This window comes from Lagenorhynchus albirostris, chromosome 19, assembly GCF_949774975.1.
Source record: "Lagenorhynchus albirostris chromosome 19, mLagAlb1.1, whole genome shotgun sequence".
Lineage (NCBI taxonomy): Eukaryota > Metazoa > Chordata > Mammalia > Artiodactyla > Delphinidae > Lagenorhynchus > Lagenorhynchus albirostris.
The window spans coordinates 17,703,712-17,730,010 of NC_083113.1; the positions used below are offsets into that span (position 1 = coordinate 17,703,712).

Below are 26,299 nucleotides of genomic sequence, written 5' to 3' on the forward strand. Positions count from 1 at the left end.
GGTCCCCATGGCAGGAAGATCAGGGACCACCTCCACAGCAGACACAAAGAAAGAGAAAAGAGTAGAGCTGAATTTGCAACAAGGAGAAACGGAGGCCAAAGCAGGCTTCGACCTTGGAAGCAATCAGAAGAAAGCTTTGCAATAATTGGCTAGAAAGCAAAGCAGCCCAGCTCAAGAGGAAGAGAAAGCCGGAACGAACCTCCCATTCCTGGAATATACTGTCTCCTGCCCCACTGGGATCACCTCCTCCAAGAAGCCACCTTGATCCTGTTCAGTCCCTTCCTCAGGAGACACACGCTTCCCGTATCTCAGGGCAACCTCTGCGTTAAAATATTTGGTCAACGATCGCCAAACTCACCATGTACTTCCTTCCTCAGCCCACTAGAGGGCGCCCGGGCTCCAGGCCTTAGCCCAGCTGGAACCCGCCGGCTGCCACTTCCCCTCCTACGCTTCCCAATAAGCAGTCCTGACAACGTTCTGGTTCCTACGGCCTGGCTCCCCCAGATGAAGGATCTTACGTTTAACAGTGGGGAGAACGGAGAGCAAGAGCAGTAGCCGAGGTGGTTCAGTTCTCATAGGAACAAACGGTCTTAAAATATTCCGTAAAAACCACCGTGATGGTGACTGTGATTAGGAGGTCTCTCGCCGCAGGGGCCACCCACAAGTGCAAATCAGTGAGAAGCTTCGCAATGCTGATGTCTTTCAGAGGAAGAGAAAAAAATCTCCATTTCCACATACCACATTAGGTAACCGCTCTCAAGACACTGACATGAACAAAACCCCACGCTAGCCTACAGTCTTTAAGGCAAACACATATTTTAGGATTTTAGAGGAATTTATACAAAAGTAGTTAAACTACAAGGTTTTACCACTTGAACGCTAGCTATATATGATATACAAATTGCACATTTGTGAGTTTCTTGTAACTTCCCTAAGAAATAACAACCGTGGGCCAAGTTTTTAGAAGAAAACTATATTCTTTTAAAGAAAATGAAAATATTCTCAAAGGAAAAACTTAATTTAAGTCAAATCATATGCTTTTGTTGTGGAGCCTGATACACAGTGCTTTCCTGTAACAGATGGGCAGGGCGCCCCCTCGCGGCCTCTCTCGACCGAGACCTGTGGCTGGAATTCTGCACGAGGTGTTCTTTTCCCGAGGCCGAGGACGAGAGGGGTAGGGAACGAGGAGCCAGGGATGGGAAGACCGGGGCGGGATGAAGGCTGAAAACGCCCATCGGAGTCCCGGTGGCCAAAACCCGCCGTGACCACAATGGCCGAAGGGAGGGCTCCTTCGTAGGCCCCACTCCCTAAGGGTGTCATTCCTCACCCCCTTCTACGACCCCTCCCAAACAACGAACCCTTCCCACCCACCAGCGGGCCAGGCGCTTATGAGACAAACACGCGTGCCCTCCGGCAACCCCCGCCTTCCCGCAGCTTTCTTGAAGGGGGGTCCCAGACCCCTTCTACACAGGGTAACTGGCTCCCGCCCCGAGGCCAGTCGGAGGACGGCGGCCGTGTACCCCGCGCCCCTGCACGTGGTAACGGCCACCTTCAGCCCCGTGACCCAGAGCCGGTCTGGGAGCCTGCCCCCGAGGCCACGGGGCACAGGGGGTCCCGAAACAGAAGGCGGGTGATGGGGTGGGGGCGGGAGGCGGCCAGGGCCCGAAAGAAAGGAAGCCGTTTGAGGAGGCACAGACGGTGAATAAATATTAGTAGCTTCGCCGCGGGGCCGGCCCCTCGGACAGCAGCTCGGTGGCCGGTGGGAGTAGGGGTGGGGTGGGAGCCGGCGGCTGCGCCCACCCTGACACAGAACCCCGACACTGACCTGGGTCACCCATCGCCGGCGCGCGCGCAAAAATATACTCGCGCAAAAACACGTGCGTGCGCAGGAAAACGCGCTCCTGAGCGAAAAAAACGCGCGCGCGCGTGCACGCAGACACAAACACACGCCCCCAGGGTCGGGCTACCCGCCCCCAGCTCAGAGCTCGGTGACGTGCACAGCAGGTGGGGGAAGTGGGCCTGGCCGGAGGCGCCGCAGGTGGCAGCGGCGGCACAGCAGGTGGCCCTCCAGGGGGTAGCAGCGGCGTCCATCCTCCCCGCTCAGCTGCAGCCCGCAGTCCTAGGGAAGAACACAGCCCCGGCGCCAGAGTAAGCAAGGGAGGGGTGCATCAGAGATCTGTAGGACCCTGCCCACCTTCCGGAGGACTTTGGCCTTTACTCTTTGGGGGAAGGGGGTCAGGAACCCAGTGCTGGACACCCCGAATTGGAGAGCATCTTACACATCCAAAGGAGCCAACCAGGAGAGAGCTAGGCGGACACTAGGCTGGAGTCTTGGAGAGAGGGCTGGGCAATAAATGGGGGGCATCAGCATAAAAATGTGATAGTTTTTAACAAAACAACAGGAGTTTCTCCCAGGGAGTGCAGATAACTAGGAAAGAGAAGAGAAAAAACAGCTGAGCTGTGGAAGCTCCAACTTTAAGAGAGGAAAGAAGAGCAGAGCCAAGATTTTAGGGGAAGATGAAAGGAAAACCAAAAACTGCCTGCCCTAAGGGCACAGTGAAGAGGGCATCTAGGAGGGAGAGTCTAGGGAAGTTGCAGCGAGCTTAGGACAGTGACAACTGAGAATCATCTCCTGGATCCCCACATGGGGGTCACTGGCTGACCTCAGTGGCCTTAAGAGATAGTGGAACAGAAGACCTGAAGCCGTCAATTCAACAAGGGGTTTTGCTTTATGTCCCTTATCCTACCATGTTTACCACTGCACGATATTTTATAGGCTAATTTTCTGTTTAACAAGTTATGTGATTCGTGTTTGACCTCTAACAGGCAGGAAATGTGAAGGGCAGCCATGGAGGATGGTGTGCTGCAAGCGACAGTGGGGCACCAGGCAAGACCTACTGGACAACTTTTTCCTTCCTTTCGCCCCCACCCCCACCCCAAGGAGGCCCCTTTGGTCACACTCTCACTGCACCCAGGGCTGAACTCCAACCTGGAAGCTGTGACACTTGTTACCCAAAGGCCCTGAGACCAACATCTACCCCCGCCCCACACAGCTGATGGAGCTGGGCTGTTGTGATGGAGCTTCATGTCCCACGCAACTCAGGTCCCAGGTGTCCTCCGTGTCCTGTCTGGCCACAGCCCCCTGTTCCCATCCAAGGGTCTCCCCTGGGGACAGCAGCACCATGGCTCAGAGCCCCGAGGCGCTGGCTGTACTCTGCTTACAGCTTGCCCTGCTCCTGGACTCGGCATCAGCCTTTCCTTAAGGACTGAGCTTAGCGACCCCAAGGGGACACTGCAGTCCCCAGGACTGCAGAGCAGGATGCCCTCCTACAGTTGCTGGAGGAACTGTGGCCATGCCTGCTCCTGACCCCCCTTCCCTGGTCCTCCAGCAGGATTCCTGTTCCCTTTGGGCCACTTGCCCCCATCAAGGCAACCTGGTTCCAGATGGACCCTAGATTCCTACCGAAGGTTTCTCACCAACATGCCTGCTCTTCCCTGGGGGCTCTGAAACCCAACACTTGGTTTTTCTCCTGCTTCTCGGGGGTAGGTCGGTCATTCATTCTAGGCCTCCTGTGTGGCGGCTCTGCCTGAACGCAGAATGTTGGAGCCCCTGGGCTATCCTGAGCCCCCGCTCCTTCCTCTACAGCTCTTCCTGGAAGACCTCATTTACTCCCCTGGCTTCAGTGGCCATGTACATGCCCATGATGGGACTCCCGCTTCCGGCCATGACAGTAACAAGGACTGGATTTCCCGCTCTACCTTTAACGATGGCAAACTGGGCAAAATATATGAAACGATGATTCTCAGACTCTGAACAACAGGCAAGGCAGGCCAGTGATCTCTGAGAGAAGGGAAACTAATAAGGAGAGCCCTACAGTTGCCCAGGTTACTACCTGGAGAGATTTTTTCCAGGCTGCCCATTGGTCTCCCTGAATTGAGAATTTGGGGAGGCAAAGGCAACTAGAAACCACAGGGCAGAGTATCAGAGAGGAAAGAGCTATGTATGCCAGTGACTCCCAAACTCCTACACCTGTACCAGAGTCTTTATACTCCAGCACATCCGGCTGCTGCCTAGATAGTTCCGTTCAGGTGTCCCCAGCTACCAAAAGTGAGATCATCTAATGCCTTCCTCCTCTCACCCTCACTCTCTCCTGGGGTCGTAATGGACACCTTCCAACCCCTCAACTCCCATGTCCAATCACTGACCAAATCCAGTCCCTTGTACCATCTAACCAACACTAAACTCAGTCTACTTGCTGGAACCCAGGGCCACAACCTTGACTGTACCCGCCTCCTCTGGGAACCTCAGCCCCTACTCCCTCTCCCTCCATTCATTCTCTGCATGAATGCCCTTTCTAAAATCTCAGTGACATCGCGTCATCCTTTTTCGATCCTTCTCCATTGCCCTCAGGATAAGTCCACGCTCCTCAGCTCAAGTGGCCTTTCGTCCGCAGCTCCTGCCAACTTCTCCAGTGAAACGAAACAACACACTCACCTTCACATCTTAGCACATTCTGCTTCCACTGCCTGAAAATGCCCTTTTCCCTGCTCCTTAGCTAACTCTTATTCATCTTTCAAATCTTAGCTTGGGTGTCACCTCCCCCAGAAAGCCTTCCTTGATTTTCCAAGGCCTGCTATGTGCTCTGAAAACTCCCCTTGATAGCAATGATGACCCTGTATAAATACTGCCTGAGTACTTGTCTCTCTGGAGGATAGAGACTGTCTTTATTCTCTGTACATCAACAACACCCCAACACTGTACATCCTCGGCAAATATTTGACTGAATGAGAAACAGGCTGAGAGAAACATATCCTGGAGGGGAGGGAGAGAGCTCACTGGGGGAGGACAGGCAGAATGGGATAGAACCATAAAAGAGGAGGTGAGCCCACAGAGCACCTAGGGAGAAGGAGGCCTGTGTGAGAGGGGGACTACCCTGGCCGCCAGCCTTCTGGGGGGACCCAGGCTCACCTCACAGTGATAGCATTCCACGTGGTAGTCTCTGTCCATAGACACCACACGGATGGTTGTCTCACAGCCCTGGAGGAAGAGACAGGGCTTGAGGCAAACTGTGTGGTGGGCACATAACTACACAACGCGCTCCTGTCATGGGGGCTGTGCATTCACACCCGTGTGAGCTCTGACGTGGGTGCTCCCACGGGGCCAGAACAGGCATCAGTGGGTGCACACAAATGGATGTGCGTGTGCCGTAGGCCTCCTCCCACGCTGGAGCCGAGAGCACGCACACTTGCTCATGAGAGCCATCACGTGGGTGTCAGTGTGTGCGTACGTGTTCTTTTCAGTTCTCTGCAGTCAGGAAAGACCACTGCCAGGCCTGCTTCCCCAGGGCCAGCATGTGTGGAAGACCCAGTGCCGGAGAGAGGGGCACCACCCGACGATGTCTCCTGCACAAACCGCATCCTTCTCTCGTCTGCTCCCCCACCGTCTCAGCTGCGAGCTCACAGAGCCCGGGGCCAGTCCTGACATCGACGGGCAACGGAGCTGAGGGGCCAGTGGGGCAGCCAAGCGGCAGGGGCCACCAATTCCCTCTAACTCATGCGGGGACACCTGCACCGTACGTGCACTGGGCACAACACACGTCCCTCAGCCCAGAGGGACAGGGGGCAGGAGCGCCTGCTCATCCCTCCCACTGGGGCCCAAGACCTGGGGCCAACCCAGGCAGGACCAGCAGGGCCGGGCGGGGCCAGGCGCCTGACCATCTCCAGGTGAGTGGTTCCTACCTGTGCAGGGAGGATAGGACGGGCACAGGAGGCACATTTTGGTGCAAAAACCCTGGAGGAATAAAGGAAACCAGAAGTGACCAGCTGAGTGACCAGAGGCCAAGGGCACGAGGACAGGTCCACCCGTAGTAGCCCCATGACGCGGCCCGAGCATCAGGCCCCCTCTCCTTGTGCGGATATGTCGGGGTAGGAGCATCCTATGCCATGCCTTCTTGGCACTGGCCTTTCGTGTGGTGCCCCAATTCACCTCCACCCCATCACCTCCTCCAGGATGGCTTCTTCAGGTTCTGCCCTGGCCTCTCCCTCATGCTTCCTGCCAGTCATTGCCCCCTCGTGTCCAGGCTTGGGCGTCCTCTAGCTGAGACTCCTGCAAAGCCTGGCTCCACACTGAGTACCAGGAACCAATGCCCAGCACCAACCCCATGCAAGGCAGCAGCACAGGACCAGAGGTCCGAGGGCTGAGCCTGGAGCCACAGCAAGGGAGAACGGATCACCTGGTCACATGGGTACGGCCAGGCAGAAAGAGACTCTGCAGAGACCCCAAGCCCCCATTCCAGGCAGAAGACTCTTCTGCCTGGAATGGGGGCTTGGGGTCTCTGCAGAGTCTTTGCCTGGCCACTAGAGCAGCGGGACAGAAGCTAGATGGGGCAGCCCAGAGTCCCCACCACTAGGACGAGGGAGTGCAGGCAAAGGCAGGGGGAGGAGAGGACTGAGAGAGAAGGCTCCAGCAGAGATCTGCGCCTCGCCCCAACCACTGAGCACACAGCGGAGGCCAGAAGTGAGCAGGCCAAGAATGGAGGGCACAGACAGGCAGGCCAGAAAAATACTCCTGGGGAGAGGCAGGGGAACCATGGGAGTCACACTGTTGCATAGCGCCGGCTACTCACGTGTGATAATCTCGGACACAGTAGATGTTGTTCTCCACGTCCACAGTGAAGGGCACCCCGTCCAGGCACTCGTTGCACACCGAGCACCGGAAGCAGCCCGGGTGGTAGGACTTCCCAAGGGCCTGCAGGATCTGGGGGCGGGAGGCACTGAAGGGTCAGTGTAGGTGGAAGGCTCAGCACAGCCCCCAGAAGACACTCTGGCTCTGAGCCCCTGGCAGGTCTCCAACAGGTGAAAGGGCGGGGTCCTTGACTCTGCGCATGTCAGAGGGGCTCCAGGAGCCTGGGGGAGGTTCTCACCATCTCCATGATGAGGTGTCCACACACGCTACACTTGTCAGCCGTTTGCTGGAACCCGGAGTACTGGGAGGGGACACAGGATCCAGGATGTTATGTGACACAGGGGTACTCGCTGCCCAGCCAGCATCTGCTTCCTGGCCTCAGGTCACCACATGAATCAGAAGGAGGGTCCCCACCCCTGCACCCACCCATGGCACCAGCCAGGGCACAGCTTTGACTCACCAGGAAGTCCTCCTGGCAGTACACTTTCTCACCCACATTGTAGAACGCCTTCCCGCGAAGTCGTCTCCCTGCAAGGATGAGGGTTGAGAAGGGGGTCCCTGGACTGCTGGAACCAGGGACGACGCTCCTGCTGCCATTTCTCAGCACCCTCCTCCAACAGATGAGAAGCGGATCGCAGACAAATTTTAAATTTCCCTCTAATGCTATGTTATTATCATTACGCTAATTAATATTTTTAAAAAATTAAATAGAATATGTTCCTGACAAAACTGTGGTAAGAGGTTGTCAGAGCAAACATATGAAGACCGGTTTCTCAAATGTAAACTGAAGTTCTGATAATTAAAAAAAAACATTTGCTTTAAGTTCAGTGGAATTCAGAGCAGACTCCGCAGAATGAATTTCTTTTTCTTTTTTTTTTTTACTTTTTCTTTATTTTATTTTTGGCTGCGTTGGGTCTTCGTTGCTGCGCACAGGCTTTCTCTAGTGGTGGAGAGCGGGCGCTACTCTTCGTTGTGGTGCACGGGCCTCTCTCATTGCAGTGGCTTCTCTTGTTGCGGAGCACAGGCTCTAGGAGCATGGGCCTCAGTAGTCATGGCTCACGGGCTTAGCTGCTCCGTGGCATGTGGGATCTTCCCAGACCAGGGCTCGAACCCGTGTCCCCTGCATTAGCAGGCAGGTTCTTAACCACGGCGCCACCAGGGAAGCCCAAGAATGAATTTCTTAATCTAGAAACGTTAAAGTACAACTCTCACCAGGTGAAGGAGCCCAATATAAAAAAAGGTATCCTTTATTCCAAGGATGCCAGGATAGTTCAACGTTGGCAAATCAGTCAGTGTGATACAACACATTAACAAAATGAAGGATACAAATCCTATGATCATCTCAATAGACACAGAAAGAAAAAGCATTTAATGAAATTCAACATACTTTCATAATAAAAACTCTCAACAAAGCGGGTATAGAGAGAACGTACCTCAACATAATAAAGACCATATATGACAAGCCCACAGCTGATATCATAAACAATGGAAAAGCTAAAAGCTTTTCCTCTTGGATCAGGAAAAAGACAAGGATGTCCACTCTCACCACTTTCATTCAACATAGTATTGGAAGTCCTAGCCAGAGCAATTAGGCAAGAAAAGGAAATAAAAGGCATCCAAATTAGAAAGGAAGAAGTAAAACTGTCACTATTTGCAGACGACATAATATATAGAGAAGAAAAAAATATATATATATATAGAGAGAGAGAGAAAACCCTAAAGACTATCAAAAACTGTTAGAACAAATGAATTCAGTAAAGTTGCAGAATACAAAATCAATACACAAAAATCTGCTGTTTCTTTAACTAAAAATGAACTATCAGAAAGAGAAAATAGGAAAAGTCTATTTATAATTGCATCAAAAAGAATAAAATACCTAGGAATAAATTTAACCAAGGAGGTGAAAGACTTGTATATTGAAAACTACAAAACATTAACGAAAGAAACTGAAGACACAAATAAGTGCAAAGATATTCTATGCTTATGGACTGCAAGAATCAGTATTGTTAGAATGTCCACACTACCCAAAGCAATCTACAGATTCAACACAGTCCCTATCAAAATTCCAATGGTTTTACTGTTGGTGGGAATGTAAATTGATACAGCCACTATGGAGAACAGTATGGAGGTTCCTTAACAAACTAAAAACAGGGGACTTCCCTGGTGGCGCAGTGGTTAAGAATCCGCCTGCCAGTGCAGGGGACATGGGTTCGAGCCCTGGTCTGGGAAGATCCCACATGCCGCAGAGCACCTAAGTCCATGTGCCACAACTACTGAAGCCCATGCACCTAGAGCCTGTGAGCCACAACTACTGAAGCCCGGGCGCCTAAAGCCCGTGCTCCACAACAAGAAAAGCCACAGCAATGAGAAGTCCTCACACCACAACGAAGAGTAGTCCCCACCCACTGCAACTAGAGAGAGCCTGCGGGCAGCAACAAGACCCGACGTGGCCAAAAATAAATAAATGTATTTTTTTTAAAAAAGGAAAACTAAACTAAAAACAGAACTACCATATGACCCATCAATCCCACTACCGGGCATATACCCTGAGAAAACCGTAACTCAAAATAAGTCATGTACCACAAGGTTCATTGCAGCACTATTTACAATAGCCAGGACATTGAAGCAAGCTAAGTGTCCACCATCGGATGAATGGATAAAGAAGATGTGGCACATATATACAATGGAATATTACTCAGCCATAAAAAGAAACGAAATTGAGTTATTTGCAGTGAGGTGGATGGACCTAGAGTCTGTCATACAGAGTGAAGTAAGTCAGAAAGAGAAAAACAAATACCATATGCTAACAACTATATATGGAATCTAAAAAAAAAAAAAAAGTTCTCATGAACCTAGGGGCAGGACAGGAATAAAGACACAGACGTAGAGAATGGACTTGAGGACACGGGGAGGAGGAAGAGTAAGCTGGGATGAAGTGAGAGAGGAGCACTGACATATATACACTACCCAATGTAAAACAGCTAGTGGGAAGCAGCCTCATAGCACAGGGAGATCAGCTCAGTGCTTTGTGACCACCTAGAGGAGTGGGATAAGGAGGGTGGGAGGGAGACACAAGAGGGAGGGAATATGGGGATATACATATGCATATAGTTGATTCATTTTGTTATACAGCAGTAACTAACACAACATTGTAAAGCAATTATACTCCAATAAAGATGTTAAAAAAAATTCCAATGGTATTTTTAGAACAAATAATCCTAAAACTTACATGGAACCACAAAAGACCCTAAAAAGCCAAAGCAATCTTGAGAAAGAAGAACAGAACTGGAGGCATCATGCTTCATGATTTCAAACTGTATTACAAAGCTACAGTAATTAAAAAGTATGCTGTTGGCATAAAAATAGACACATTCATCAATGGATCAGAACAGCAAGCCCAGAAATAAACCCACACATATATGGTCGATTAATTAACAACAAAGGACCTCACATCTGTTAGAATGGCTATGATCAGTAAGACAAGACATAACAAGTGTTGGTTAGGATTTAGAGAAAAGGGAACCCTCGTTCACTGTTGGTGGGAATGTAAATTGGTGCAACCTCTGTGGAAAACAGTATGGAGGTTCCTCAAAAAATTAAAAAGAGAACTAACATATGACCCAGCAATTCCCTTTCTGGGTATTTATCTAAAGAAAACAAAAATACTAATTCACAAAGATATCTGCACCTCTATGTTCATTGCATCATTATTTACAATAACGAAGAGATGGAAACAATCTAAGCGTCCATTGATGGATGAATGGATAAAAAATTACACACACACACACACGAATATGATTCAGCCATAAAAAGAATGAAAATTAAATCTTGGCATTTGCAACAACATTAATGGACCTTGAAGGCATTATGCTAAGTGAAATAAGTCAGAAAAAGAAACACAAATGCCGTATGATCTCTCTTATATGTGGAATCTTTAAAAAAAAAAAAAAGCTCATAGATAAAAGAATTTGGTGGTTGCAAGACACAGGGGGTTGGGGATGGGAGAAATGAGTGATGTGGGGTTTTTTTAGTTTAAACAAATTGAACAAAAACTTTCAAAGAAAAAAGCATCCTTGTCAAAACCACAGCCCCAGCAGACCTATGAGAGGCATTCCCATTAGAGTCAGGAGATGACAACACCTAACCAGGGGCAAGAGGGAACCTCCCGCACCTGATGAAGGGCACCTATGAAAGCCCCACAGCTCACATCAGACGTAACAGTGAAATAGTAGATGCTTTTCCCCTTAGGATTCAACAGTATACTAGATGTGCTACGCAGTGCAATAAGACAGGTGAGAAAGGAAAAACTATAAACACAAATGACGTGATTGTGTTATACAGAAAATCACAAGAAATCTATGAAAAAACTGCTAGAACTAATAAGTAGGTTTAGCAAAGCTGTAGAGTAGGTGGTCAATATATGAAAACCAAAAATATTTTTATATTCTAGCAACAAGTGACTAGAAAATAAACTTACAATTTTTATTTTTATTATTTTGAATACATTTTACTAGCACCTTCAGTATTCCCTTTTTTTTTTTTTAATATCTATTTATTTATTTGGTTGTGCCAGGTCTTAGTTGCAGGAGGCAGGGTCCTTTAGTTGCAGCTCGCAGGCTGCTTAGTTGCAGCTCACCAGCTCCTTACTTGCAGCATGCGGGCTCCTTAGTTGTGGCATGTGAACTCTTAGTTGCAGCATACACGTGGGATCTAGTTCCCTGGGCAGGGATCAAACCGGGCCCCCTGCATTGGGAGCGCGGAGTCTTAACCACCGTGCCACCAGGGAAGTCTCCTAAACTTACAATTTTTAAAATGCATTTATAACAGCATCCCAAAAAACCCATAAAATACTAAGGGATAAATTTAATGAAAGATGTGTCTGACTTTACTCAGCAAAACCAAACTTTGCTGAGAGAAATTTTAAAAGAGCTACATAAATAGAGAGATATACCACTGCTGGAAGACAGTTCTCCATTGGATCCCTTCCATCTCTGCACATCTTTCAAATGGCTTGCAGCTTTCATTCTGAATTATCTTTCCAAGGACGTCTGTGGAGCAAACTGCTCAGAAGACAGAGATAGCATCTCCCTCTGAAGCAGAAAGCAGGTTGGTTTGCTGTTCAGTATAAACAGAGATAAATGTGCTTCTCTGGGATAAGAGTCACACAGCTTTGCTGGCAGCCCATTATAAAATCCTGGGGTTCCCTAAGCTCAGGGTTCCTCAGCCATGACATAGAGACCCACCGCGTGTGCAGCACACAGCTGGTATCCACGTCACCACTGTGGGACTAAGGAGGGCACACAGAACCGATGTGAACATGAAGCTCACGCTGCCTGCAGTGCTGTATCTGTCCCAGGAAGGTCATGTCTTCAGCCAGCACCTGTGAAACACTGGCAGGCTAACTAGTCAGCTTGCATGCAGAGAAAAATCTTGGACCCTGCACAGTTCCGACAACCATCTTCATGGCTTCAGACGTTCTCATATCAATTGTCCCCAAATTGATCTACACATTCAATGCCGCCCAATCAAGTTCTCAGCACTCTATTTTTTTGTGTGTGGAAACTGATGTGCCAATTTTTAAATTTATATAGAAATACAAAGAACCTAGAATAGCCAAAATAATCTTGGAAAAGATCAACAAAACTAGAAAACTTACACTCCCTATTTTAAGACTTACAGAAATCAAGACAATGTAATATTGTGGTCAGGAGAGACAAAAAGATCAGTGGAACAGAATGGAGGGCAAAAATAGACCCATAAATATTTCAACAAACGTACAAGTGGGAAAGCAAAGTCTTTTCAGCACATGGTGCTGGAACAACTAAATATTCATATGGAAAAAAGAATAAGACTCAATTCCTTACCTCTTACCATACATAAAAATTAACATGAGATGGTTATCAACCTAAACATGAGAAACCTAAAGCTTCTAGAAAAAAACAAAGGAGACTATCTTCACGACCTAACAGGGGACAAAACATTTTAAGTCACAAAAATAATAACTGTAAAACAAAACAAAAAAACGGAAGAAAATATTCACAAAACATCTGAAAAGAACTTTTACCATATATATTCCTATAACTAAATAATAAAAGACAACTCCCAATTTAAAAACTGGGCAAAAGAGGGACTTCCCAGGCAGTCCAGTGGTTGAGACTCCGCACTTCCAGTGCAGGGCCTGCAGGTTCAATCCCTGGTCAGGGAACTAAGATCCCACGTGCTGCATGGCAAGGCCAAAAACTTTTTTAAATAAAAATTTTTAAAAAAGGGAGTAAGAATTAAATTAAAAATTATTTTTTAAAAAATGGGCAGAAGACTTGAACAGACTTCACAAAAGAAGATATAAATGGCCAAGAAACAGAAGAAAAGATGCTCAAACCTCATTAGTTGTCAGGGAAATGCAAATTAAAACCACAGTGAGATACTACTTCAAACCCATTAGAATGGCTAAAATTAAAAAGACTAAAACACCAGCTGTTGGCAAATATGTAGAATAAACCAACCCTCTTACATTTCTAGTGGGAGTATAAAATGATACAGCCCCTTTGGAAAATAGTTTGGCAGTCTCTTATGAAGTTAAACGTACACTTAGCCTATGACCCAGAAATTCCATTCCTTGGAATTTACCCAAGAGAAATGAAAACATTTGTCCACAAATGACCTGTACAAGAATGTTCATAGCACAACCTAGTATCTATCAACAGATAAATGGCTAAGCAAATTGTGGTATAGTCATACAATAAAAATGCTATTCGGCAATAAAAAGGAGTGAGCTACTGACACATGTAACAACATAGATCAAAAAAAAAAAAAAAAAAAGGCGGGGCTTCCCCTGTGGCGCAGTGATTGAGAATCTGCTGCAAATGCACGGGACACGGGTTCGAGTGCTGGTCCGGGAAGATCCCACATGCCGCAGAGCAACTAAGCCCGTGCGCCACAACTACTGAAGCCTGCGTGCCTAGAGCCCCTGCTCCGCAACAAGAGAAGCCACCGCAATGAGAAGCTCGCATCGCAGCGAAGAGTAGCCCCTGTTTGCTGCAACTAGAGAAAGCCCACGCGCAGCAACGAAGACCCAATACAGCCAAAATAAATAAATAAATAAATTAATTAATTATTTTTTAAACAGAGAAAGAAAATAGTACATACTATTATGGCTGCATTTATATTAAGTTCTAGAACAGACAAAACTAATCTATGATGGTAGAAATCAGAACACTGGTCGAGTGGATGTGATGGGAGAACATATGGGGATTAACTGAAAAAAAGGGACGATGGAAGTTTCTCGGGTGTTTAAAATTTTCTATAACCTTGTTAGGGGTGTGAGTAATATAAATGTACACATTTATCCAAAATCTTTGGACTATATACTTAAGATCTGTTTGCTGCACTATATGTAAATTGTACTAAATGAAAAACAAAAACAAAGGTAAACCGAATATATCTTGTGCCAGAGTACAGAAGTATTCAAAGAACAATGGGGACATGTCAAAAGGGCACAGGAGGGCTTCCCTGGTGGCGCAGTGGTTGAGAGTCCGCCTGCAGATGCGGGGGGCGCGGGTTCGTGCCCCGGTCCGGGAGGATCCCACGTGCCGCGGAGTGGCTGGGCCCGTGAGCCGTCGCTGCTGAGCCTGCGCGTCCGGAGCCTGTGCTCCGCGGCGGGAGGGGCCACAGCAGTGAGAGGCCCGCGTACCGCAAAAAAAAAAAAAAAAAAAAAAGGGCACAGGAGTCAACTGGAAGGGACTGCCTCCGGCAATCTGAGCATCAAAAAGAATAATGATGGTACTGCAGTACATTACATGAATACAAGTCCATAAGTAATAAGAATACTCATAAAAGAAAAAATATATTTGCCCCTGTTCGACTTTTTCCTTAATAAAAAGTTTTCAGGGACTTCCCTGGTGATCCAGTGGTTAAGACTCCGTACTTCCACTGCAGGGGGCACAGGTGCGATCCCTGGCTGGGGAACTAAGATCCCACATGCCACACAGAGCGGCCAAATAAATAAATAAAATAAACTTTTCAAACATCCCCTAGGGTGGGCTTCCCTGGTGGCGCAGTGGTTGAGGGTCCGCCTGCGGATGCAGGGGACACGGGTTCGTGCCCCGGTCCGGGAAGATCCCACATGCCGTGGAGCGGCTGGGCCCGTGAGCCATGGCCGCTGAGCCTGCGCGTCCGGAGCCTGTGCTCCACAAAGGGAGAGGCCACAACAGTGAGAGGCCCGCGTACTGCAAAAAAAAAAAAAAAAAGAAAAAGAAAAAGCTCCGAAAGCTAACCCAGGAAAATGAGAATGGACATTTCCCTAGTAGGGCATAACTTGCAGAGATATTTCCCAACCCATCCCCTATAGCCCAATAAAAATAAAAATTAAAAAAATAAAATCAAAAAAAGGAATGCTGTAAACAAACAAAAATGATCGTTGGCAGTTATGTCTGTGACAGTATAAGGTTGTTTTCCCATATGCTTCACAGTGTCTTTTAACAAATAGAGGTTTTTAATTCAAATGTAGCCAAATTTGTCAATCCCCTCTTTTAAGTTTGGCAGTTTTTGTGTGAAAAAAATTTTTTTCTTAACCAGAAGATTGGTAAAGATATGTTTCTATACTTATTTCTAAAATTGTCAAGTTCTTCTTTACCCATTTAGGTCTTTGATACACCTGGATTTAATTTCATTATTTTATATGGATAACCACTTTTCCCAGAACCATCTGCAATGCTGTCTCTATCACCCATCAAGTTTTCACACAGACTTGGGTCTGTTTCTAAACTCCACTCTGGTCCATTGGTCTATTTGTCTATCCTTGCCCCAGTACCACACATGAAATTAATTAATGTAACTGTACAATATATATTGACACCTGGTAGTGGAAGTTTGCCCGACCTACTCTTCTTCAAGGTCATCTCGATTATTCTTAGCCTTTTGCTCTTCCATTTAAATTTTAGAATTAGTTTGTCAAATTCACAAAAACCTGCTTAACTGGAATTACAATGCATTATAGATCAATTTGGAAAATACTGACATCTCAACACTATTTTATATACCCATGTTCAACAGTATATGAATATTTACACGATTATGCTATATTTATTTTTCTTGTCTTACTGCAATGACTAGGACCTCCAGTACAATGCTGAATAGAACACATGATTGCAGGCGCCATTGTCCTTCCCTCTTTTAAAGGTCCATTTTCCTTATATTTCACCACTGAGTATGATGTTTGCATAGATTTTGAGTAACCAACTTTTATCAGGTTGAGAAAGTTCCTTTTTATTTCCAGTTTGCTAAAATCTGAATGTCAGATTTTACTGACTGCTTGTTCTACTCCTATTGAGATGATTATATAGTTTTTCTTCTTTAGTTTGTTCATGAGGTGAGTTACAGTAACGAATTTTCTATCGTGACTCCACTAGTACTCTTCAGGTAAGCTCAACTTGGTCATAATATATTATCCTGATTCATACACTGCTGAACTCAGTACCAGTGGAAAGAAGAAGGGAATAAATAAGAATACAAGAAAAATTCCCAGAACCGAAGGGCAAGTCTCCAGTCTAATGGGGCTCTGTGTGTACGCACAAAGCCTACACCAAACATAAAGTACCGGAAGCCAAGTAGCTGCAATGCACAATTTCAGGAGCACCATTCCTGTTGCATCTACGTAAGTGGCAACCCCTGCAACTGTGCAGTTCACAGCCCTTTCCAGAGGCTATTACAGGATTTGCTCCATGACAGCCCTCTTCCTGAGATCTCCCAAAAGGAAAAAAACAGATCACACACACAAAAATGAGAATCAGAATGGCATCAGAATTGAGCAGTAACCATGGCTTCTGGAAGATAAATCTATGACTTCAAAATGCTTAGTGAAAATTAGTTCCAATTTGAAAATCTATTCCCAGTCAAACTACAAATTGTGAGAGTTGAATAAAGGCATTTTAGACACAACAGAATTCAGAAAACTTACCTCCCACATTGCCCTGCTTAGACAACTACAGCAAAATGCTGGACAGTTTAGGTTGTTTCACAGCTTCGATTCCTCCCTACTTCTCCAAGTTGCGTTCAGTAACCAACCTTACCTCAGACAGCCTGGTGTGTTTAAGGGAAACCTGAATCCACTCCCCTATCCGTGGATGGGCTTGATTAGTATAAAGCTAATTCTTCTTCCCTTATAATGGTTCAGAGACTCAGGCAAGTAAGTCAATCAAATCACAGCACTCCCCCCAGCCACAGGGGGCTTGGTTCAGGAATGGATGTGTGAGATGATCTGGCCAATGACATACAGGAAGATGTTTGCTAGATGTTTTCTGGAAAAGAAGTCTCCCCACCCCAAAAACATGACCAGAAGAAATGGCCCCTCTTCCTCCAGACCAGTGGTGTCCCAATGGAAGTCTCAAGCTGCCTCAGACATTTCACTACCATAAGAGAAGTCACCCTAAGGATAAAACCAAACCCAAGGGAAACACAGCCAAGATATTCATAGGGCCTAAGCCACTAGATCAATCCCAGCCTGAAGCCAGCCCTATCTCTGGGCTCCCAGTTCAATGAGTCAAGAAATATTCTTAGAGTTTAAGCCTCCTCAGCAGCTTTTCTGTAATCTGCAGCTGAAAGCTTCTAGGAGACAGTGGATTCAATCCAACCAATATACATGGGAAGGCACAGAATGAACACTCCACCGGGGTCCAGAGAGCAACTGGCTCAGACTAAGGAGAGGCCAGGGGCTCCACGGGGGAACTCAAAAGAATGCCTACTAAAATGGGGCAACTGGAGTGGGGAGAGGAAACTGAAGGATATGATAAGTCAAGACAATGCAAGGAGAAAAAAAGGTTAAAAAAGAAAACTCCAGGGAAAGTAAATGACTATAGAAAAAAGGAGACATAACCCCAGTATAATTCTTGGTTTTGCAGTGAATAATATTTACATAGTCATATTATAGTAATATAAACCTGGTTTATTGACTTAATCACAACTTACGATGACTACACTGAGAAGACGGAAGGAGAGAGGGGAGAACAGTCAGCGTAAGAACCTATTCCTCACCTACCACGGCAAACAAAAGTAAATCATTTCCAAAACTGATAATCAAGAAACAGCAGTGTATGCTGTTAGAACATGGAGGTGCCTACTAGATGAAGTTGCTACGTGGCTGCCCCGGGCAAGAAGACCGGGGTAGAAAGATAAGCGGTTTTTTGCGATTGCAAAAATAGCTTCTCAGGACTCTCTGACTTAACACTGTGTACATATTAGACGTTTTTTTCTTTTAACATCTTTATTGGAGTATAATTACTTTACACTGGTGTGTTAGTTTCTGCTTTATAACAAAGTCATATTACACTTTTATAAAATAAAATGTTTTATATTAAAATGTTTTGTGTATATAAATAAAAGATGTCTTCTCAGGGCAAAGCATGAAAGAACAGTAAGAAGATCAAGAGTGCAGACTTAAAAAAAAAAAAGAGCGCAGACTTATTAGGTTGGTTGGATTATAGTTACTTTTTTCTTTTTATAACTTTGTCTAGGTTAAATTATAACATTTATATTTTATACAGTGTGTAAAATTAGGACAAAAAATATATTGCAGGGAAAAAAATATTAGCCTCATATCCAGGCAGGCAGAAGGCACATCTCTGGCTCCACAAGCCCCACCCAGACAACCGAGAGACATCAGTACCCTGCCCAGGACAGAGGTTCCAAAGCCAAGGGCTAGAAGGGCAGCCTTTCCCTGTGGCCAGCAAAAGCCTCCTCCCTGGTCTCACGCCTCCCTCCCCAGGGCTCAGCAGATCTCCCCAGGAGCCTGGGCCTCTCAAGCAGACTAGGCCAGATGACAAGGAGCCACAACTCAGCCTCCTCCACACTCCAGCCTGGGCCAGAGCTGGGTGGTCCATCCACCTGGGACTTAGCTGCAAGGGGATCCACAGTGCAAGAGGGACAGGGGAGAGGTTACCTACCACAGGAGTTGCAGGTGAAGCAATCGGTGTGATACAGGCTCCCCATGGCCTGGCACGCCTGCCTCGCTCCATAGATGCCAAGCCCACACTTGATGCAAATCCCTATGGAAGAGGAGGCAGGAAAGAGCAGCGATTAGCACCAGGTCTGTGGACTTGAATGGACACGCATCTGACTCCCAGTCCTAACACCGCCCAGCCACGTGATCTTGCGCAAGGAAATTCCATAGGCCTCCTTCGCTCCATTACTAATGGCTGACATGGGGACAGGAAGGGTACCACTACTTAGGGTTTGCTGCTGTTGTCTGAGGACTCAAAGAGTTTAGCAGAGCACGTGGCAAGTCAGAGCTAACGGACACTGTCCACACCATCAAAATTACAATGACATGTTTATACCTGGAAAGTTGGTCTAAGCCCCTTCACCTTGATCTGCTCGTGGACAGAGGGAAAATCCTTTCTGCTGTCTATGAACCAAAAAGAATGAAGACCACATAGACACAACCAGGGCAGAGTCCCTGACCCTCCCAGCCACACCTCCTTCACCTGTACAATAAGGTCAAGTTATTCTCTTGTTTAGTCAACACGTGGACACTGACACCCCGCATAGTTTAGGTGCCAGAGATTCTGCAACGCACCAAACAAACGCCCCCCCCGCCCTCAAGGAGCATGTATTCCAGTGGAGAGAGGTGGACAACAGGTAAATCACATCTCAGGTAGAAACAAGTGCTATGGAGGAAAAGAAGGCTGATTAAGAATACGTCTGAGTGTGTGATTTTTAAAGAAGATGGTCAGAGAAGGCCCCAGTGACAAGGTAATATCTGAGCAAAGGTCTAAAGGAAATAAGACGGCGAAGTTGCTCTGCAGGGAACAACTGAGTGGACTTGGGGACCACCCCAGGGTGGGGTGCTTGGCAGGTATGGGAGGGGTGGTAAGGAGAGGGGTAACCAGCAATACCAGGGCAAAGGCCAGCACTAGCCTTAGGGAACTCTCTAGCCAGCCCTCCTGGAGACCGTGGAGACTGCAGGTGTCCAGCCCAGACATCAGAGGTCCTCTCACAGACTCACCAAAGGTCTCCCATGCCACAAAGGGCATGGAGACAGGCCCCACCTGCCCCCTGGACCCTAAGTCTTCTGGCCGCTTCAGGACATGCTGCCCTCAACCTTCTCCTTCCTGCTTTCCACCAGATCTTTCTCCTTAACATTTACCATGGCCGAGCGTCTCCCACCTTAAAAAAAACCTCCCTCCCCCATCAGCCACCCCATTTTCCCCCTCCCCTCAGTCAAGAAAGAAAGCTTAGTCCACATCCTGTCATCTCCTAACGGTGCAGATTTATGGACTTTCTCTTCTGATCTTGCTAAAGGGGGCCCTCTCCTCCTCTCGGGTCCCCAGAATATGACCCGCACCCGGCTTTCTAGTTCTTCCCTCTTCCCAGTTCTACTGGGTATTCCCTTGCTCAGTCCTGGGTCTCCCATGCCTCAGTCTCCCCAGGAGAGAGAGAGACAGTTCAGATGCCCTCAAACCAGGCAGGAATGTAAAAGTGATTGGTGGGCACCCAGGTGAATGCAGAAGAGAGCCATGGCCGCCGGAGGTCACAGACACGCCTCAGCTCCACTGATGGCTACCGGGGAGGAATGCAGGGCCAGCATTTCTAAAGATTCTGATTTTTCAAGAAAAGCTAGAAATCTAGATTTGTGCATGAAACCTTTCCATACTGAAATTAACTGTTAACTTAAATGTTTTGAGAATTTGAAGCCAAACACACCACGTTTACAGGTCTCCACATGTGGCTTTACCGCAGCGCCATCTGCTCCCATGCTCACCCCTGCCGAGGCTCCTGGCACCCTGCCCAGCCTGGATCCCTCTCCTGAGCCACTAATCCACCTCCCAGGTGGCCCCAGACCACCTCAGGTCCAGAAGAGAGCTCTGGGCTCCTGCTCAAAAAACGGCACTTTCGCACAGCCAGGTTCCAGGAAGCATCCAGGTCTACCCTATCTCTCTCACCTCCAGCTCTCAATCAGGTTCCTCTGTTCCCTACTCTGGACTTCATTCCCTCCCCTCACGCCCACTGGCCCGATTCAACGCCATCAATTCTCATCCCACTTGCTGTTTCAACAGCTTCCTCACAGCATCCTACCCTGGCCCCCGATAATCCATCCCCCAAACTGCAGCCAGACTTATCTTCCTAAAGTGAGAATGACCCACCCTCACACCTTCACTCTTGTCCATCAACTCTGAACACCTGACCTTGTCATTTGACTACGTTACCAGAAAACACGATGCAAGGAGCAAAAGTCGGCTGCCTATTGGAAGCAGAACAGAAGGACGGGCCAGAGGGGAAGTTATGACCTTATATTATTTGTTTTTCGGTTGTTTGAGCTTGCACCACTTTCATGAAAATACGCTGAAGAAGGACAACCAGGGGCTTCCCTGGTGGCGCAGTGGTTGAGAGTCCGCCTGCCGAAGCAGGGGACACGGGTTCGTGCCCCGGTCCGGGAAGATCCCACATGCCGCGGAGCGGCTGGGCCCGTGAGCCATGGCCGCTGAGCCTGCGCGTCCGGAGCCTGTGCTCCGCAACGGGAGAGGCCACAACAGTGAGAGGCCCGTGTACCGCAAGAAAAAAAAAAAGACAACCAGGATCATGAGGTACCTCCAAAATCCAAGGAGTAGACTGCTTCGGAGGAGAGTTGACTCCACCTTTGGAATGCAGTAAGATCCAGACCAACAAGACCTGGCAAATGCCCTCTGGTGTTTGGGGCTGAGGCTGGGGCATCGCCAGGGTGCTGAGCGAGGGCTGGGTCAGTCCAGTGGGAGGAGACAGAGACGGCTGAGGGGAGATCGAAAGCGGATAAGCAAAGACGATGTCACCCAGACACTAGGATGAGAAGATGGGATGAAAGGGCGGATAAGACCTTGGGGCCATATAGGTTTGGGTTTGTTGTTTTTTCTTATTTTTGTTGTTGTTGCTTAATGAAAGACCCTTATACATATTTATAAACAAAAGAAAAGGGCCAGTGGAAAGAGGAAAGCTGAAGATGGAGGAGGTAGAGGTTGGAGATGGAAGGACCTTCATCCTCAGACCTGGACATGGACTTGAGAGCCTTCAGGGAAGGGACAGGAAGCCAAGACTGCAACTGCTGACCCTATTATTCTCAGCAAAGTAGAAAGCACGGGCAGGGCCAAAGAGAGAGGCAGGCTGTTGAGGGACTGAAAGAGGGAACTGACCAAGGCTAAGAGTGATGGGTGGTGCCCAGAAGAGCACCAAGGTTAAAGACCATCACTCTGCGGCCTGATATAGCAACAGAAAAGGGGGCCGCAGCACTGACTCAGAGCCAGGGTTCTGCAGGGCAAACAGCAATGAGAGCAATCAGAGGTAGCGGTGAGACGCAAGCTGCAACCAGGACTGAAGACAGCTGACGCGAGGCAAGTCCAGGGTGTGGCCTTGGGGGTGGGCGGCTTGAAGAGAAGGCAGAGAGGTCACCAAAGTCAATGAGGTTCTGGAGGCCTGAGGCTGTTGGCTGGCTCCTGGCAGCAGAACTTGGTCAGGAGAGATGCCCGTGAGAGACAGAGCGCAGCCAGGAGGTGAGCGGGTGCCAGAGCCAAGAAGGGATGGACAGAGAGGAAAAAACACTCCAAGGGTGAGGTTTACCAGAGATCTCTCGAGCTCATGCTCCCTGCAGACTTCCTTTTGTAAAATGTTGTATTATTCAGGTTCATCTGTATGAAACTGCCACTTTCATAGCTCCAAAATGTGGAACATCGGCAGTAAGATAACAGCAGTTCAAGCAAACAGCTGCTCATGTTTTCAAAACATCAGGAAAATGTTACCTAGATCTGGCTTCTCTTAAAAAAAAAAACCCAAAGATCTATCATCACTCACCTCCCACTCCCACGTGGCTTCAATGGGAGCAGCAGGTCCCATTAGAAAGGATGACCCACCAGCCCCTTCACTTCTCCCACTACCTGCCCTGGTCTGCACACAAAGATTCAGGAGTAGCTACGGAGGCCCAGAGAACACACCCCTGCCCAGGCCCTGCAGCGAGTGGGGACAGGAAAAGGGGCGGTCTCCCCGGGAGAGAGCGCTGGAATCTCATTCTCTTCAGAAGGCAGCCCAGCTTCGGCTCCTGGTACCTGCCTGGCATGAGAGGCAATGGCTTCCTACTCCCTCCCTGCTCCCAGGCGGTCTGACAGCAGCCACAGGACCTACCAGACCACAAATTCTCACCGTGATGCTCCTAGATGAGCAGGTCCCCTCCCAAAGGCAGGACAACCCTTTGGCCTACACACTCCCTTGACCACCTGACCCCTCCTGGGCTGCAATCCCAGGGAGTATAACGGAAGCGTATATATCCTTACTTGTCTCCTTTTGCCCACATTCTTCCCTCGGCCTGCAGTGCCCCCATTGCCCGTCCCATACAACCTCCTTCCCTCTCAAGATCCAGTTCAGGGCAGTCCTGAGCTGCTAGCTGGAATGAACCATGAAATACAAACTCCAGGACAGCCTTAGTCTCAGACATGATAACCACCACCCCCTCCAAAGCCAGGTGCCTGCTTATCAGTAAAGGAGGGAGCGAAGCCCCTCCCCAGGCCTCCTCTCAGAACCTCAAGCCTCAAGTTGTCCAAAGGACTTGGGATCAAAGGACCAAGGTCAGACTGAGAAAGGGAGGCTGTCAGAGACTGGTGGTCTTTGCAAATGATGTGAAGCAGGATTCCCCTCGGAAACATCCCATATACACAGCACAGCCGAGAGCGAGGACAGCCCAGTATGACCAGCTTAGTCTCCCCCCCTCCCCCCCAGCGTGGGCTTCTCTTCCCTCAAAGACTCTACTTCCAGCCACTACCATTATCAAAGCCTCAGGTCAGGCGGGCTCCGGTGGTATCCAGGCCACGCCACCTCCCTGCCCCTGTTCACAGCCGTTACTGCTGGGAGAAGGGAAACACACAGCTTCGGCTGACCGGCTGATCACAAAGCATGGAGTACGACGAACTGAGGCAAGTGCCAAGGGTTAAGAAAAAATTATTCAAAAATAGCTTTTTCTGCCTATTAACGTGACTTTTTCTCTAAATTAGAGGCAACGCATCCACTGACTTTGCCAGAACTCCCGGCCCAGAGACCCAGAGGCTAAGCCACTGTCCGAAACAAGCCCCAGACCTGGAGGTTCACACACACACTCCGTCTGCGGGAACAAACGTCGCCAGCTCCCCAGCCCCACGGGAGGGACACACGCTTTTTGCAGCCCGGTCCCTCGTCCGAAGCCCAGCCCTGGGCCCAACCAGCGCTCTCCTCGGCGGAGCCGGCCGCCTACCCGGAGGTCGTCCCCGACCCCCGACGAGGACAGCGGAGGCCCGGGGCCGGGGCGCGCGGGCCGCGCGGCCGAGCTCGCTCACCGAAGTAGTCCCGCGCAGTGCGCGCCTCCAGCGCCCGCTCCAGCTCTCGGGTCAGCGCCTCCAGCCGCCGCTCAGCCGAGCTCGGGGCGCCCTCCCGGCCCGGGGGCAGCTGGAGCGAAGGCAGAGCGAAAGGGGCAGGCCCGGCGGGCTCCGGGGAGCGAGCCGGCGCGGAGCAGGCGCCGGGCAGGAGCAGGTCGGGGTAGGCGCCGGCCGAGCCGCGGGAGCCGAGGCTGGACACGCTGGAGCGCGCGCTGCCCACCGACGGCGGCCCGGGGCCCGGGCGCGGGTCCGAGCGGCCCGAGCGCGGGCTGCCGTGGCGCTGGTCGTAGCCCAGGCTGATTCCGCTGGAGCGGGCGCTGCCGCTGCCGCCGCCGCCGCCGCCTCCGTCGGAGCCCGCCAGGCTAGCCCGCGGGCTGCCCGCCGGCTGCGCGCTGAGCTCCGGGGCCGCCGCGCGCCGCGGGCCTCGCTCCCCGCGGCTCAGTCCGTCCACCCCGGCCTCGGGGCCGCCGCCGCCGCTGCCCTGCCCTCTGCGGCCCAACGCCTGCGCCGCCTCGTCTCCCGGCCCGGGCCGCGGCGCCCGCCGACCCCGGCCCGGAGAGTCGCCGCCCGGCTCCAGCTCCCGCAGGGCCAGCCCGGCCAGGAGCAGAGCCGCCTCGTCCGCGGCCGCCCGGGAGCGCTGCATGGCCCGGCCCGCCGGCCCCGGCGCGTCACCTCCGCCTCCGCTTCCCGCCGCCGCTCCGGCCGCGCCGCCGCATCGTCCGCCCGAAGCCCGGAGCCCGCCCCGGGACCCCTGGGCGCGGGGCGGGGCCGGCACCGGGCCGGGGTCGCTCTGCGGGCCACGCGCGGTCCGGGGGCCGCGGCGCTCCGCTCGGTGGCGCGCGCGGCGGAGGAATGTGCGCTCGGAGGCGCCGGGCCGCGTCCCCTCCTCCCTGCGGCTGTGCGGGGGGCGGAGGGACTCCTTTGTGGGGGCAGGAATGCGAGGAAGGAGACGGCGCTGCGGCCTCTGGAATGTGGGGGGAGTGGCGGCGGCGGAGCCGCGGTGTCCGCGCTTCGCCGCGAGCTCGGAGGGGCGCGGAGCCTGCGCTGGGCCGCCGGGGCGTGCGGCTTGGAGCTGGCGCTCGAGTGGCGGAGCGGCCAGCTGTGGCGCCGCGGGGCGGGGTGGGGGGGCCCGTGGGCCCGGGCTTCGTTGTGCGCCCCGACCGTCGGGCCTCTGGAAGGATCCCGTATCCCCGCGGGCTGAGCTGGAGGCGGCTCCCCCAGTCCCGGCCAGAGAAATATGAGCAGTTGACAAACGTTTCCCACATCCTCCCCCATCTTACTTCCCAGCGTCGCCACGGTTTCAGGCGCTGGGCCGGACAAGTTCGGACTTGGGCAGAAGCGCTGCACCCATCCGCCCCAGGACACTGGAGACCACTGCGCGTCTCCAGCAGATGCGACCCCAGGATCTAGCGTGACCCCGAGATCCTAGCGTGTCCCAGGGCCATGTGGCTGCGCACTGGTTTCGGGTGCCCCCACCTGCCTGGTGGGGAAGGCGCCTTGTACTAGGAGCTGGGGCTGGACGGAGACTGGTCCCCAAGGCTGGTCGCCGTTCACAAGCGCCCAAGGCCAGGCGAGGCCGGAAATAGGCCTCGGGCTAAGCCAGGGGGCGGGGAAGCCTCAGTTGTGACCCACGGGCAGTCACCAAGAGATGTGAGGACTCCTCCTTTTTCCAGCACCTGCCCACAGGGGCTTGGGTGAGGCGCCAGTCCTGGGACGGGATAGGGCCTTGTGGCCACATGGTGGGGGAGGGGAACGAGAGGTGAGTAGGGCTTTGTCCCCAAAATACAAGCTACAAAGCCCTTGTCATACATTTCAAACAGCTTGTAGGAAAGAAAAGCAAACCATTATCTGTCAGGGCCTGTGGATCCAGGAAAACAACCTTGAGTGGAAGAGTTCTCATTTCCAGGCACCTCCCTCCTCAGAGAATGCCAGGAAGGCACCCACAGTGTCTCAGGGAACAGGAAGCCTGGATGGGGAATGGTCCCGGTGAAGACTGACCAGGGCTCTGGCCTCAACATTGCTGAGGAGCTCACTGTGGCACATTCTCAGCTGTCAGGGGAGTAGTGTCCGACCCAACTACTCCTCCCCCCTTCCACCTCTCAGAGCTGTAAGAATTCCAACCCCTACAACCCAGGCTGGGGGGTGGGGAGGCACAGGTAGGGGCAAGTGGTTTGGAGGGAGCAAATTTCCGGAGGAGCCATCTGGTGAAAAATGAGCTTCCACTCTGAGAAAGGAAAATACATGAAATCAACAGCAA

General features: G+C 50.4%; 1 protein-coding gene across 1 annotated transcript; it reads right to left on the minus strand.

The window, feature by feature from the left end:
• Positions 1-953: 953 nt before the first annotated feature.
• WTIP (WT1 interacting protein) lies at positions 954-24,700 on the minus strand. Its single transcript, XM_060130815.1, has 8 exons — positions 24,004-24,700; positions 18,622-18,723; positions 7,146-7,213; positions 6,924-6,986; positions 6,627-6,757; positions 5,740-5,791; positions 4,970-5,038; positions 954-2,119 (listed from the first exon to the last, which is right to left on the minus strand). The coding sequence occupies exons 1-8, from the start codon at positions 24,683-24,685 to the stop codon at positions 1,979-1,981; spliced, it is 1,308 nt and encodes a 435-aa protein (XP_059986798.1). The 5' UTR covers positions 24,686-24,700; the 3' UTR covers positions 954-1,978.
• Positions 24,701-26,299: the final 1,599 nt, after the last annotated feature.

Coding starts and splice junctions, on each gene's coding strand:
- WTIP (XM_060130815.1), bottom strand. CDS start 24,685: ATGCAGCGCTCCCGGGCGGCCGCGGACGAGGCGGCTCTGCTCCTGGCC. Junction 18,724..24,003: donor CACTGCGCGGGACTACTTCG/GTGAGCGAGCTC, acceptor CCTCTTCCATAG/GGATTTGCATCAAGTGTGGG. Junction 5,039..5,739: donor GTCCTATCCTCCCTGCACAG/GTAGGAACCACT, acceptor CTCTTCCTCCAG/GGCTGTGAGACAACCATCCG.